Genomic DNA, 15,794 nt, shown 5'->3' with positions numbered 1-15,794 from the left:
ATCTGGAGTACTGTGTCCAATTCTGGGCTCCCCAGCTCAAGAGGGACAGGGAAGTGCTGGAGAGAGTCCAGCACAGGGCCACCAAGATGATCAGGGGTATGGAACATCTTTCATATGAGGAAAGGCTGTGGGAATTGGGGCTGTTTAGTCTGGAGAAGAGGAGATTGAGGGGTGATCTTATTAACATTTATAAATATCTAAAGGGTGGGTATCAGGAGGTTGGGACATCCCTTTTTTCTATAGTACATAGTAACAGGACAAGGGATAATGGGATGAAGCTGGAACACAAAAAATTCCGCTTAAACATAAGAAAAAACTCTTTCACTCTGAGGATGATGGAGCAGTGGCACAGGCTGCCCAGAGAGGTGGTGGAGTCTCCTTCCTTGGAGGTCTTCAAGACCCGCCTGTACATGTTCCTATGCAACCTTATCTAGGTGACCCCGCTTCTGCAGGGGGTTAGGACTAGATGATCTCTAAAGGTCCCTTCCAACCCCTACCATTCTATGATTCTATGTGTGTATATGTAATCTCAGATTTATTAAACATTTGTGCTCTTTTAGGCAAAGAAAGAGAATAAACTCTGATGCATTTTGTAGACAGTATTAATGACATAATTTACTAGTGCTGCTAGATCTTTTATCAGCTTCACAGACTTCAATGTAATTTAGCCTCGACATGATAGTTGATCCAGAAGAGCTAAATGTTATTTGCTGTTTATTGAATAGGCTTCACGGAATGGCATCTGTTTTTGTTGTGTAAACGTTTTTGCTTCCAACCTAATAGGATACATAATGGTCTATAGTATGTCCATAATCCCAATACTTACATCTACTTTTGAGAGATCTAGTGCATTCTAAAGCAGATGATGAAGTGGACTGTACCATGGAGTATTAGTTGGAAGGAAGATTGTTTAGTCCACCAGATGTTGTGGAGAAGGAGGTTTTTCTGACTCTTTCCGTTTTGTTCCATCAGAAGGAGTTGTGAGAGGCTCAAACCTGAGGCAGGAAAGCAATGTTTTCTTGAAGAACAGTGGTTCAGAACTATTTATTCTGAACTATGGCCTCTATCTCCATGGTAGTTGATACACTGATAGGGAAGAAGTCACAACCTGATATTTTGGAATATGTCCTTAATTCCAGTTTTCTTTTTTTTCCTTTTTCCGGTGCAGAAAGAATAGACCCACAAACTCCCATTGTCTGTAGGGACTGGTTGAGTTTGGTCTATCTTCCATTGCTTTTTTGGTTTCATTCCAGCATAGATAGTGGCTAGTGGAGTGAAAATGTGGCTTTAAGAATGAAAGTCTTTAAGAAAATGGTGTAATTCTTTGTCCAGCCTAACATTAAAGTGTAATAAAGTTAAAAAGGAAAAGAAGTAGAAAACGGAGATTTTTACCTGAGCATTCATGAACTGATTTTGACTTTCATGATCAATTTCATACTCACAAGGGCAATGTGTAAGCATCTTAATGAGAGAGACAAATGGATCTCCTCAGGAAAAAAAAAAAAACAACGAACCCAAACCCCACCCTACCTTTCATTAAAATTACACTTTTCACTTCTGACTTGCCTTTATGGGAAAACTCACAATTTGTAAGATTTAGATGATAAATGACTATTTGTTTTATATTAAAAACAAAAAGTCATGTTCAGAAAGATTTTGCTCATCTGTGAATGGTTAAATGGAAATCTCATCAAACCAGATAGGCCACTGAGATGTGTTGCTGAAGTATTTGACATTTTAAAAGTAGGTTTTTCCATTTTAAAAATGCACATGTTTTCAACAGATTTTTATGTTGATGACTCCAGCATCTGGTGTGAAATGTATTAAATTTTAAACATGTTGGTGCCATCTTAGACATTGCCTCTTTTTAATTAAAAGCCATAATTTAGATGTGCTCAGCTTAATTGAGTGTCATTGCCAATGATAGCAGGAGGCTCACTGCTTTCCCCCGCACTGAATAATGATGTCTGAAAGACTGATTGCATTAAACGACAATGTAAATGATTTGTGTTTTCTTCCTTTTTTTCTCCGTGCTTCTGAAAAAGATTGTGTGGTTTTCTTTAGGCCAGGTTGGCTTTCAGTGTAGGTAATTGTTTAGGGCAGCAGATTGATAGGAGTGGCAAAATCATGGCCATGGCAGGAGAATGGTTTTGGATCAGCCCCTGTAGCTGTCCTGTGCTGGTGAGAATGATCCCATACGTCACCCTCCTTTCCCCTCCACTCTGGGCAAGGAGACTGAGCGCAGCTCCTTCTGTCAGTGCTACACTGACAGTACTGGGGGAGGTCTGCTGACAGGAGAGATGCTGGGACACTTAATGCCTTAGTGTCTCCATGATTCATTTGGTGAAGATGTTAACACTGCTGATGTCACCATAAATCTTGCTGCCCTAGGGAAGGAGTAGTAAATTATTTCATCCTCATCCTTGGGGTGACAAAATCTACGTATGCATAGCCCAGCCTTGTGAAGATGGGAAGCAGGGAGAGAACAATGCTTCTGTCAAACTGAAGCCATGAAAAAATCTAATGGAGAGATGTGATTCTTTTGGGAAGGACAAGTTGAAGAGGAAATCACTGCAATTTTCAAACCCAGCTGCTCTCAAGATGTGTGAAGCTAAAGCTGCAATCCTCTCCTGTTTAGTAGTCTAGTGTGGATGTAGGGATGCACAGAGGGTGTTATGGTTATCTTTTCTGAGTGATATGTGCTCTGTGTCATGTGGGGGCACAGGAGCTACACCATGCTGCAGCACTGCAAGTGTGTGGTACAGGACTCGTATAGCCAGATTCAGCCCTGGGATACGAGTAAACAGCCTCCTGTGAAATACTGCAGTGATCTCAGTTGCTTATCATGTGTAGAGATGGTACCAGTAGAGAAATTTTCTCCAACTTCTCTACACACACCACTGTGTGACCTGAATGATACCAATCACAAACCTTCATACAAGGCTCACTTGAGAAACTGGAGCACATCCTTCAGACCAACTCTTTCATTAACTGCTTCACAAGTAATAATTGTAATACTACTAATAAATAAAACAGTCCAACTACTATGACTTGTGATATATAACTGAGATAAGATTAACACAGTCATCCTGTTGGCCTTTCATTCAATGCATCATAAATAGATATTAATTTTGTCAGATACACTTTCTTGTAAACTCTGGAAAGATCATTACATTTTCAGTCTGTTGTTACTGAATTACTCTTTCCTTCATTTTACTCCAGCCCCATTTCCAAAGGAAGGGTGACAAAAATAGACACACATTTTATAATTAAAACCTACTAATTATGGATGTTGAATTAAAAAGAAATGGCACTTGAAAAGTGTGAGGTAATAATCCTTATACTCTGGAGATGTCTTTACAAATATTCTCGTTTCTGATCTTCATGCAGGATTGTAAGTTCTCAGGTCTTTCAAAGGACTATCTGTGGCAGATATAAAAGCCCCAAATATTTTCAACAGCTCCTCTATGCCCTCTGGTGATCTTGGATGACAATCGCACCCTACGGCAGAAAGATATGGGATTATGACTGTATCAGGGAAGGAGAGATTTGACAGAATCACAGAATCTTAAGGGTTGGAAGGGGTCATTTCCCTTTTTAACTTATGAATTAGATTGTGACATTCTACTTTATATCAGACTTGTTAGTTTCATGCAACCAATAATTTCTTCTACATACGATATGTAGCTGTGTGTTCTTCTGTTATTATAACCAAAGTGATTGTCAAAATTTGTGCTGTCTTTCAGTATCAAGCATCTGTCAGCTAAAATATCTCTAGAAGACAGAAATTACCTTTTTTTTTTAAAACAGATGTTCAAATGTATCAGACTGAAGCCACTTCTAAGACTGAAAAATATTTCCATTAAATTATTTAACTAAGAGTAGCCACTAGTCAACATGACCAAATTTAATATATTTGCTGGAATTTTGGCTACTAAAAGGTATACTGGAACCAAAAAGCAGAAGACCTTTGCCCTATGCCTCCGTTTTGCTTTTCAGACTTTTGTCTTGCACGAGGGGCCTGAGAAGGGGTAATATTCCAAATTCATAGTCATGGAAGGAGACACCTGGCCCACTGGAAAGCTGTAATGTTTACTGATGAGGACCAGGGATGGCAATGGAAGCACCCTTCTCCTCTTGAGAGCTCTTTCTCCACTCACCATGGAAGAGCACTGTGCTGTTTCAATAAATGGAGGGAAAATCTTTGATTTTCTCCCACATTTTGACTTATTGTTCCTTGTTTGTTCAAAAATGTGATGCTTTACATTTAGTCCTGCTCCACTGTTTCTCCTTCTGGTCATTCCCCAAACTCACTAGATGATTCTTATTCTCCATTATGGCTCAATTGTCAGTCTCACTGGCCTCCACCTTAATTGGGTAGCCTGTGTCCCTTCACCTTGCTCCCACATCAGCACTAACAGGTGGCAAAAAAATACTTGTCCACACTTTCAAATACTTGTCTCTCAATCTCTTTACATCTTGGTACCTTTCCTTGAACCCTGAGCATTTTTCCACCTGAAATTCCTAGGATCGTGAAACCTCCTTGCACTGATGCATGTACCTAGTGTTTTAAGATGCTGAAAATTTTTCCTGCTTCCTAAATATCTCCCCTCTTATGCTTTATATGGTCAGAATTCCTCATTACCAGCAAGTCTCACTGTGGAGCACTGTTAACATTAAAGCAAACAGGTGTGGCACTGAAAAGAGCTAAATCAGTTACCCTTCAATGTGTAACATAAACTTTCCATTGCCAGTTGGAAATGGACAGTGATATCTCAGTCATGGAGTGTCATGTTAAATGACACCCTGCATAAGTGACTAAATCCCTTTTTAATTCTTCAGAACTGACCTCTTTGGTAATGATCGGCCTGCATACTACTACTAATATTCCTTTATAATGGAGGTCTGTAAGGTAGCGGTCTCCAGACTTTTTAATTGTGCACCCTTACTGGTAAAAAGTTTTTTGAGCATTCACCTCTGATATATGCTCATTTGTTTATTTGTAAATGATATACATGTACTACAGTACATGTATACATGTACTGCTACATTACAGAGCATGCACAAAAAAAGAATATTAATAAATGATAAAGATGAAGAAAGTGGAATTTTAGCAGTATTTCTTTTATTTTATTAATGGTACAAAAAACCCCTTTTTTCCTACACCCCAATGGATTGTGTTGTGCACTCTCTGGGTTGTATGTAGTCTACTTTACAGACCACTGCTCTAAGCCATATACGATAGAGACATCACAAATGACAATTACAAGCCTAATATTCTTCACTAGGTCACTAGGTAAGTGACTAGGTGAGTGCATTTTTTGTCCACCCCTGGTCTGCTGCTGTCTCAGGTTTAGTCCCAGCATGCAGAGAACCCATCTTCTTTCTGATGCCTCCAAAGAGTGCTCTGACAGTCACAGGGAATGACACTGAGTGTCAACAACATTGAGGTAAATAATCTACAGGAGGTGAGGAGAGAATAAGACTTGATTAGGAGACAACAGCTTGGAATAAAACACATTTCACTGGAAAGGTAGTCATCAGCTACTCAAAACAGAACATTATCGACCTAACTTTTACATATTCCAAACACACACAAAACTCAATAAAACCCATGGAAAATATGAGTGCTTTTCAGAGAATTATGGCCGTGTGGATGGAGTATCTGTATGCCTTAAAATGCCTGCCAGCCCAGCAGCTGCTATTTGGAATTTTCCCACTGATAAATGAAATATTAAAAGCTGATTAAATGACTACTATGAATTAGCTGCTCCTGGCTGATTTTGGTGACCTAGAAAATGGAAAATATGAGCTGCCTCACAGAAGTAGTATTTATGTATTTTTGCCTCAGTCCTTGTGGTGCAAACAAGAATCTCTGAACCTGAAAGGCTGAAGACCAGTAGATTAAATACGTTAATCTATCTAAACAGTGGAATTTGGTTTGAAAGAGATTTTTTATAGTTGTCTTCTTTGAAGATAATTTATTTTGAGGTCTTCATAAATGCATCTAGGAAACTGACTATGGTTTGGCCAAAAGCTACTGTGTACCACTGCTATAGGTCCTCGAAAATTAATATATTTAAATTTTCCTAGTTTTTGATGGTGTATCTGTGAAGCACTACAGAATCAGAAAGCTGGATGAAGGAGGTTTTTTCCTAAGCAGAAGGAAAACTTTCCAAACTCTGAATGAGTTTGTTGACTATTACAGTAACAACAGTGATGGCCTCTGCGTGGTGCTCGGAAAGCCGTGCCTAAAGGTAAGAGTGGGGTCTACACTGTGCAAGATATTTCTTGTTAATGAGCTCATCAGATGTCAGTCAGAAGGTGTTAACCCCGTATCTGCTTCTACCATTTCAAAATATTGATGACTGGCTTATTTTCAGGAAGTTCTGGGTAGCGCTACAGTGCCAGTCTTGAAGCTGATATGTTAATAATAAACTACCATACCATTTTGAATAAATAATCGTATGACTGGAGGAGAAAATATGCCAAAATATGATTTATTAATACATTTTTATAAGTGTATATGGAGATTAAATTTCCAGCTTCATAACTCTATCTGTCCATAAGTAATTATTGAGATAAAACCACAAGGTTTCAGCAAGCAATATGTCACTGTTCAAAAAGCTTGCTAGGAGGATGATTTCTAAATTTTACTTTTAATAGTAGGATATTTTCTTTAGAGTATTTCTTATTTATAACAAAAAGTACCCAGGATGTGGGCTGTATTTTATGTTCCCAGCTCACTGTATTGTGTGTGTGTACTCTAAGGAAACATTATTTATATCAGTTGCGACTTCACCTGACTTAGTTAACAATGACTTCTATAAGCTGTTGAAAAAAATTTTAGAACTTTCAATTACTGTATTATTTATTTGCTTTTACCAGGTACAAATTCCTACTACTTTTGATTTGTCATATAAAACTGTCGATCAGTGGGAGATAGATCGACAATCGCTGAAATTGCTTAAAAAATTAGGATCCGGTCAGTTTGGTGAGGTATGGGAAGGACTGTGGAATAATACCACTCCTGTGGCAGTCAAGACATTAAAACCAGGTATGTGAATTACTCTTAAATACTAATAATGTGAAATGTTATCAAGGGTGCTGTTTTATTTTTTAAATACTACTGAAAAGAGAGCCTGCAACTGTTCTTAAAATCCATATGCATAAACATGAAGATGACTAAAGCTCAAGGTCCGAATATTTGATGCTTTGAATACCAGTTTTGTACAGTTTTCTGTTTCTACATGAGCTGAACTCATTCAACATCTGTATTACTTAAAAAAGCAACCTCATCAAGGGCATCTCTTTTGTACACCTATGTTTCATCTGTAGGTGAAGTAATCAATTTACTATTGGTTTGTCATCTATAGAATTTCTTCTGATGTTTTGATGCTATATTGTAACAATTCCTTTGGTAATATAGAATATGAACTATGTTAAATTTCTATTTAAGATTTGCTTTAATCTTCATATTGATTGAATAAAATGTCTCAAAGTTTTTGATACACATTAATACCCAACATTTAAATGTAAGATAGGCTTGTTACTAATACAACTTTTAATATTTTTCTTCATTATTTTTCATTAACTTCAAGTAATTTGTTCATTTTAAATTGACAATATAAAATATCTGCCAGCAGATGGCAAGAACCACATAGATAAGAAAGTTAGTCTAGATGATATACGTGTTTTTTAAAGAGAGATAACAGTATAATGAGTTCTGGTTAATTGAAAAAACTTGTGTTGAGCATTAATGATCATGTTTCAGGAAGCAGAACAGATTCAGATCTTTGGTTCGGAATAACAACAATATGCTTGAGCCCTGGTTGAATGGTCTGCTGAACAGGGAGGAATTTAAGAATGTGTTTTAGGGCTTTCTTGTATCAGAATATTTTTCATGTTTTGAGATTTGCAAATTAAAAGCAAATAAGCACTTTTTTTTCCTCTCTGCTTAATTGAAGTTAGAAAAAATGCTTACACTAAAAGCATTCTATAATTCACATGAAAGACAGAATACTTTTTTCAGTGAACCAATGCATCTCCCTAGTGACCCAGTAAATGCAGAAACCATCCTGAAAAACCTTTGTCTATTTCCTTTTCCTAAGGCAGTAGTTCCTAAGCCTATACCTTTTGTGATAGGAATCCATATGCCTATTTTTGTTGATTTCTGAAACTACAAATCTGAAACCAGGCCTTTTCTGTTTATTTTTTATCTGAATCTTTCATTCTGCAGTGCAAGCCCATTACATCTTGTTTTATACATCACGACTATAGTACATATTATTTTCTCGGTGTGGTACATACTAAAAAATTATTTTCACGTTCCTTTTGGTCTTCTCTTCTTTAGATTAAACAGTTCAAACAGATACTTCCTGTAGCTCACATGTTTTAGATGTCACATTGTTTTCAGATCTTTACTGTACTTTTTTGAAGTGCTAACTGTAGTTTTTCCAAGTATGACGCTAAAAGGATGAACAAGTCTAGATATGGATCCATCTAGAGATGGATTTGCTTCACATTTCTGACATCCTAGACTTCTGCTTAAAAAGTCTAGGATAATGCTTGCCTTTCTTCTTCATATAAACCTAATTTGTCTATCTGTGTTTTCTTTAATGATTTATTGCAACATTTGAAGAAGTCTATTTTATTACAGAAGACTGAAAGGTCCTTACTAAAGTGTGTCTCCTAAACAACATTTAAATAAGAAAATAAATGAAGGTGGAATGAAGAACAAGACTAAGCTATCTTAATTTTTTATGATATTAAGTTTTCTTTCAGAAATTGTCTTTTTCTTTCCTCTTTAAGAAAATATGTGGCAATTAACACTCTACGAAGGACTTGTTTCTCATCAAACAAAACAATTAGATTTTGAAAAAATTGCAACGCATACAATTCTACTTATTTTCTTTAGCAGGAAAGTGGAGCTGACATTTATCTGGTATTGCACAAGCAAAAATGGGAAGCTATCTTAATCATATTTCACCTACTTCTCTCAATAACTCGTTTCAAAATTCTAATTCAGCTTTTCCTTCTGTATGAAGAATATACGTATGTTCAGGTCTTCATGGAAAAAAACTTCTATTTTAGTAATGGATTGAATCATAATGACAAGATTACCCAGAAGTAGGTGAAACAGTAGTGGTGAGTCCCAGCTGCAATTTGCCAGCCTTTTTCTTTTTTTCTTTTTCTTTTTCTTTTTCTTTTTCTTTTTCTTTTTCTTTTTCTTTTTCTTTTTCTTTTTCTTTTTCTTTTTCTTTTTCTTTTTCTTTTTCTTTTTCTTTTTCTTTTTCTTTTTCTTTTTCTTTTTCTTTTTCTTTTTCTTTTTCTTTTTTTCTTTTTCTTGCTGATGCTGATCAGGTGAATGTTTTATATCTGAAACAGATTTTAATGTGTTTATGGTAGAACTGATCTGTGTAGATCCATTTGTTGACTCTTCAATTCAGTATTCTTTCAATATCTTGCTGATAAAGCATAGAGAACACAATACGTATAGAGAAACATGGGCAGCAAAAGGGTTTTTTTGTTTCTATAATAAAAAGATATCCTAAGAATGCACTTAACTGAAGACTGCAAAATAATTAAAAAATGATCACATAAACTTCTATAGGTTTGTTAGCTAAAAATTAAATTTCACACTGGAATATAGTATTCACTGCAAATTCCTGATTATGTACAGACTAGCACTGTATAGAGGAAAAAACCCTTTCAGTTGTGATACGTTTTGTAGTATCATAGTTCATCTGGGAAAAGGATCTTGATTAATCAATACTTTTTCTATCTCTGTTTTTTTCACTTTAGTCTGACTCCTGTTAAGGCCAACAGTAGTAGTCTTATTGATTTCACAATGGGTTATATTGAGTTAGGGCAGACACCTAGATCAGCCCTACCTGAATGCAATGCTTGGATAGCAGACAGTTTGTGATCTAATACTGTGATAAGGAAGTAATGCATTGCATTTAGTGATGCTCAGAATGAAGACTTTGATAATGCAAAATGATCCTGTCCTAAGCTCAAAGATCTTAATCATCTGTCTTTACCCTGAGGGAGGAGGGGGTGTATTTTTAATCAAAGTCTTTCTGCTAAGATGCTTTACAATGTAGACCCACTGGAAAAGAAAGTCATCAGAGGAAGTGGTAAACTGGAAGTGATCTGGTAAATATAGTGTGTTGAGATAGAAAGGGTTCTGTTAAAATGGCTTTATCACTGTGGAAATTGTGCCACAGAACCATGCTCGCATTACCAAGCAAGAGCAGGTTAATCAAGTAAGGTACTCACATAGCAAACAATATAAAAGAGCCTAATGCAATAAGTACATTGCAGATTTATAGGCCTGAAGGCCAGAAGGGATTTCTGCTAGTTTTTCTGTTGAACGTTATTTTAGCCTAAAGGAGTCTGAGGGAAAACATTATTGCTCTCCGCAAATACCTGAAAGGAGGTTGTAGGGAGGTGGGAGTCAGTCTCTTATCCCAAGTAACAAGTGATAAGACAAGAGAAAGTAGCCTCAAGTTGTGCCAGAGAGGATTAGATTAGATATTAGGAAAAAATTCTTCACCAAAAGGGTTGTCAAGCATTGGAACAGGCTGCCCAGGGACATGGTGGAGTCACCATCCCTGGAGATATTTAAAAGACATGTAGATGTGGGATATGGTTTAGTAGTGAATGTGGCAGTCCTGGGTTAACATTTGAACTCGATGATCTTAAAAGTCTTTTCCAATAGAAATGATTTAATGATTCTATGATTTTGCAGTCTACTTATACTAGATCATGTACAGGCTGAATACTTTCCTGTTATATGCCATTATATTTCACCCCTCTTCTAGTATAGCATATTTATATTTAATCAAAAAACAACTTGCTCTTCATTAGATAATAGGTAGCAGTCCACTAGTCCTGAGATGGAGGCAAAGAGAGAAGTTGCCTCTGCTATCTTTGACAGTCTATATTGATGATATATCACTATATTTGCAAAAATTTGGGCCTAATTTCTCATCTGGATTTACCTGAAATCTTCTCTGCTTTTGTTATGTCTTCTTGTAATAAAATAAAAGCTTCCTCATGTGCACTATTTTTCTTTCCATTTTAGAGGTACATACAGAGCAAATAAACCCAATTTTCTATTGTCTTTAGAAAGGCTAAATACAGTTTCTTGTTATATTCTACACTCCTCATTTCTCAAATAGTTTTTCTGGACTTAGCTATTGCTGCTAAAAGACTTAAAATGATTGTGTTTAGGTAGATGACCTTCTAACCTAAGGGAAAAATTAAACTTCTGGAATTCTGGTGAGATGACACTGATGGGTTTTTCCCAGAGCCAGTTCTCACTTGATGCAAACGTGTGATTCCTGACTTGTGAGTAATTAGGACATTCAGAAATCTGTTTCCATTCTAATTTTGAGCAAAAGCCAATTTTTCAGATATTGCACATAAACTAGAAATTTCACAAGTATTTCTTTCAGAAACATCGATACAGCTACATTTTTCCTATTTTTAAGCATCTCACATCTTAGATATATCAGGCTTTTTAGTAATTAGTGGAAAGAAACAAGAACATGTCAGATCATAATGTAGATTAGAAAGATACATTACAATGAGAGAATAACATGCTATGAAAGCATATTTATTTCCATTGATCGTAAAGTCTGGACAACTAACTCGGATCTAGGTACCTCAATAATTGCCTGCAGTGAATTCAGCTACAAGCAGTGTTCTGTAATGCCACAGAATTTACAACAGTAACAAAAATGAGGAAAATGTCATGCTTCTGGGGCCTACAAGATCTTAAACTGGTCAGTCTGGGAGCCTCCTAGCCAAGAACTACAGATTGGGGTTCCTAAGGAGGCCACAGAAGATGTCCATCTTCTGATGAACCTAGTGGAGTGTCATCTCCTGCCTTTATGATTATGGAGTAATTAACCAGCTTCAGAGTTTGGGGTTTCATTCCATTTGCTGTGGACAACAGGGCTCCAACACATAGCCCTTCCAGACTGCAAGGGAGATTTTGCAGGAAAAAGAACTTAAGCAGAGATGTTTTCAGATCTATTGAACCATCCTTTTTGAATGAATTCCTGTTTCTGCTAGCAGGCTGTTGTCCATCTCTAAACAGAATGTTTAATACTTTACTATTGAAAACATCAGAAGATGAAATCTATTGATCCACAAGATTTTTTTTCCCCCCTGCCTCTTTGGAGTTTTTCAGAGCCAGTGGTGGATTATGAATGTTTTCAAAATGTCAGAATGATTAGTCTGTGATCTTTATACAAGATTACTAGAAATCTTGCAGGAACAGTCACAGACTCATAATCAACCTAGAGGCTTTTGGTGTAGTGGATTGACCCTGCCTAGGTGCCAGGTACCCACAAAAACTGTTCTTTCAGGCCCCCTCCTTAAGTGGACAGGGAAGAGAAAATATAAAAGGCTTATTGGTCAAGACAAAGACAGGAGAGATCACTGACCAACTACTATTATGGGCAAAACAGACTCCTTTGACTTAAGGAAGTTGATTTAATTTATTACCAATCAAATCAGAGAAGAGTAATGGAAAAAAAACCCCAAATCTTTAAAACACTTTTCCTCCCCCACTCCATTCTTCCTGGGCTCAACTTCACTTCTGAATTGTCTACCTCCTCTAGTTCAGTGGCATGGGCAGGTGGGGAATAGGGGTCGTAGTCAGTTCCTCACATATTGTTTCTGACACTCCTTCCTCCTCAGGGGAAGGACTACTCACACCCTTCCACTGCTCCAATGTAGAGGCCCTTCCATGGGAGACAGTTTTCCATGAACTTATACAGTTCATGTAGAAGCCCATGGGCTACAGTTCTTCATGAAAATGTGAGACTGAGGGAGCAGTGGAACAGGCTGCCCAGAGGGGTTGTGGAGTCTTCTTCCTTGGAGATCTTCAAGACCCGCCTGGACATGTTCCTATGTGACCTGATCTAGGTGAACCCACTTCTGCACGGGAGTTGGACTAGATGATCTCTAAAGGTCTCTTCCAACCCCTACCATTCTATGATTCTATGAACTGCTCCATCATGGTTCTCTTCCAAGGGTACTGTCCTTCAGGAATAGACTGCTCCAGTGTGGGTTGGTTGCTCATGGGGTTACAAGTCCAGACAGAAAATCTCTTCTGGCATGGGCTCTTCTCTCTACAGGTTCACAGGTCCTGCCAGGAGCCTGCTCTAGCATGGGCTTCCCATGCGTTACAGCCTCCTCCAGGCACCAACCTGTTCTGAGGCTGAGGTCCTCCCTGGTCTGCAGGTGGCTCACTGCTCCCCTGTAGGCCTCCATAGCTGCAGGGCCTGTCTCACCATGGGCTGCACCACAAGCTACAAGGGCATCTCTGCTCTGGCACCTGCAGCAACTCTTTCCCTCCTTATTTGCTACCCTTGGTGTCTGCAGAGATGTTGCCCTCGCATATTCTGACTCCTCTCTTCAGCTGCAGTTGCACAGATTTTTTTTTTTTTTCCCACTTCTTAAATAAGTTATGACTGAGGTTCTACCACTGGCATTGACTGGCTCAACTGTGGCCAGCTGTGAGTCTGTCTTGGAACTGTCTGTTGTTGGCTCTATCAGATACAGGGGAAGCTTCTATAAGCTTCTCATAGAAGCCACCCCTGTAGCCCACTCGCCACCAAAACCTGGCCATGTAAACCCAATACATTCCACCCCTTGCCTCTGTGAATCACATATTTAAGAATGATCGCTAAAATACACATTCATCACACAAACTTCTCTCCCGATACTGAAGTCAAATTAACATCATCACAAATACCAAATAAAAGAATTTACACACGATCCACCTTCACCACTATTACAACAACCAAAATCCCCCCCAGTCATTCCTCTTTGCCCTCTAAAAATGCTCAGTCCATGTTTTACCTATTGAATCTCCTTATAATCTGATGACCACTGGACTATAAACAAAAAGCTGTAGCAATGTAGTTCAGATAGTTCTCTTATGTGTTCACTGGTGTTTGATTCTGATTTGGAGACATCCTGTGGCATTTTACCAGCCAAAAACATAGTAGTGGGTGTGAAAAAATAAAACACAAGAACATTTTTGCTTTAAGGAATATCTCTGACTTTTGATTTGTTGACCTACAGTCATCAAAGAAATGTAGGGATTAGCAGATCGAAAAATGGTCTAGCAGCAATTACTATATCTGTTCTTGGCTCTGCACAGCACTGCCTTGCTGTAGGTCCTTGAAATGTCACTTCACGTATCTGTTTTTATTTCCTCACCGAGACATTGTTTTTTTCTATTTAAGAGGAAATCATTGCAGCAAGTTTGCACTTTGTCCTATGCTGTGTGATGGATTCCCTAGAACCTATTGTGTGGGCTAGGTTGCTTCTCCAACTGCCAGCATGTAAAGCAGACATCTATCATCACCAATTAATCGTATCTGAGAAAGTTCCTGATGCCTGTTCAAGTTGACAGATGCATTTGTCATTATCATATTGCAAAGCATCTTCCAAGCTTCTCTCTTTGCATAGAAGCAGCCCAAACATGACTTTTTTGATTTTTTTTTTTTGTTTTTTTTCCAGGAGACTTTCTCAAAATAAGTCTCTTTTAGGGTTGGTACTGTCAGCAGAGGTTTTAATAATATTTTCAGTTCTGCAATATGTCATCTCTGTAGTGCACATGCATTTTAAAAAAGTTTGCCCTCGGGAAAGTCTCCCAATTTCTCTGAACAAATAAATAATTTTATTCCATTTAGTTCAGTAAATAACTTTACACTAACTTATATGTTCAGTTCTCTGTGGTGAGAAAGCTGTTTGAGGATTGTAAGATACTTATTCTCCTGTTAATGCAAATAGTTTACACTCAGTCTCTTGTGTTACCAAAAGCTTGGTATTTTTAATGTTATTTCCTTATTGCATATAAACTGATTCAGAAGATCACAGTCAATGTATTCTGTATGTAAATTCATTTTGTGTAAACTTACTCAGAACACAAGGTTGCTCTGAAGTACGAAATTACTTTGAAGTCATTTGGGAAGGTTTGTTGAAAGTTGTTATGAGTCCTTCGAGGGGCTTATCAAATATTTAAGAGCCACTTACATTTAGACCAGTGGAGACTGCAAAAACCCTGACCTTTCTCTCTAACTTATTTCCAAATTATCAGTGAGTATCTTATAATGGGAAGCTTCCTTAGTTCTGGAACAAAGTATTTTCAGAAAGAAAGTAATCAGAACTGATAGACCTGCTTTAAGTAAGCTTCAATTAGAGGTGATTTCTGGCAAAGCAGCATGTCATAGAACCCATCAAAGAAACATTTTCCAACATTTGTTCTTCAAAAGTCTTTGGCATTGCAAAAATGTTTTTCATTCAAAAAGCAATCAAAACCATACTTTCTTCAGGTACTGATCAATCTACTCCCAAACTGGTGTCTTCCACAGGGGATACTTATTTTCATAAAGCCTTCTGTAAACTAGTTGGTTTTTGATCGATTAATTTGTACTTAATAGCAATCTACTCCTCATACTGTGTGTACCATTTACAGCTGAAAAAGTATACTTTATTAAAAATATATGTGATTCAACTGCAATCTAACCCCCCCCCCCGTATATTTAAAACTGTGTGGCATTTTAATGTAATTTATATAAACTTTTCAAAGAAACTTATTGAAACTTCTTTGCCACCGTGATTGACTTTATGTAACTAATTTGTAACAATATCTTTCTAGAGGAAGTTTTATCTTCCCTTATCTATTTACTAAAACCTATTGTTAGAGAAAACACTGATAAAGACACTTTTTAATTTTTTCCGTTAGCATTCAATCCACCTATTGT

At 37.3% G+C, this 15,794-nt stretch overlaps 1 protein-coding gene across 1 annotated transcript in view; it reads left to right on the top strand.

Moving 5' to 3' along the window:
- FRK (fyn related Src family tyrosine kinase) overlaps positions 1–15,794 on the top strand; it is a 52,504-nt gene that overhangs the window by 24,013 nt on the left and 12,697 nt on the right. Inside the window, exons 3-4 of the mRNA XM_061989521.1 lie at positions 6,094–6,257; positions 6,889–7,057. Coding sequence (XP_061845505.1) covers positions 6,094–6,257; positions 6,889–7,057 — 333 coding nt within the window. The remainder of the gene's footprint in view (positions 1–6,093; positions 6,258–6,888; positions 7,058–15,794) is intronic.

The sequence above is a fragment of the Colius striatus genome, chromosome 2, assembly GCF_028858725.1.
Source record: "Colius striatus isolate bColStr4 chromosome 2, bColStr4.1.hap1, whole genome shotgun sequence".
NCBI lineage: Eukaryota > Metazoa > Chordata > Aves > Coliiformes > Coliidae > Colius > Colius striatus.
The sequence above is the reverse complement of the archived record's forward strand: the minus strand, read 5'-3'. Positions and strand labels throughout refer to the sequence as shown.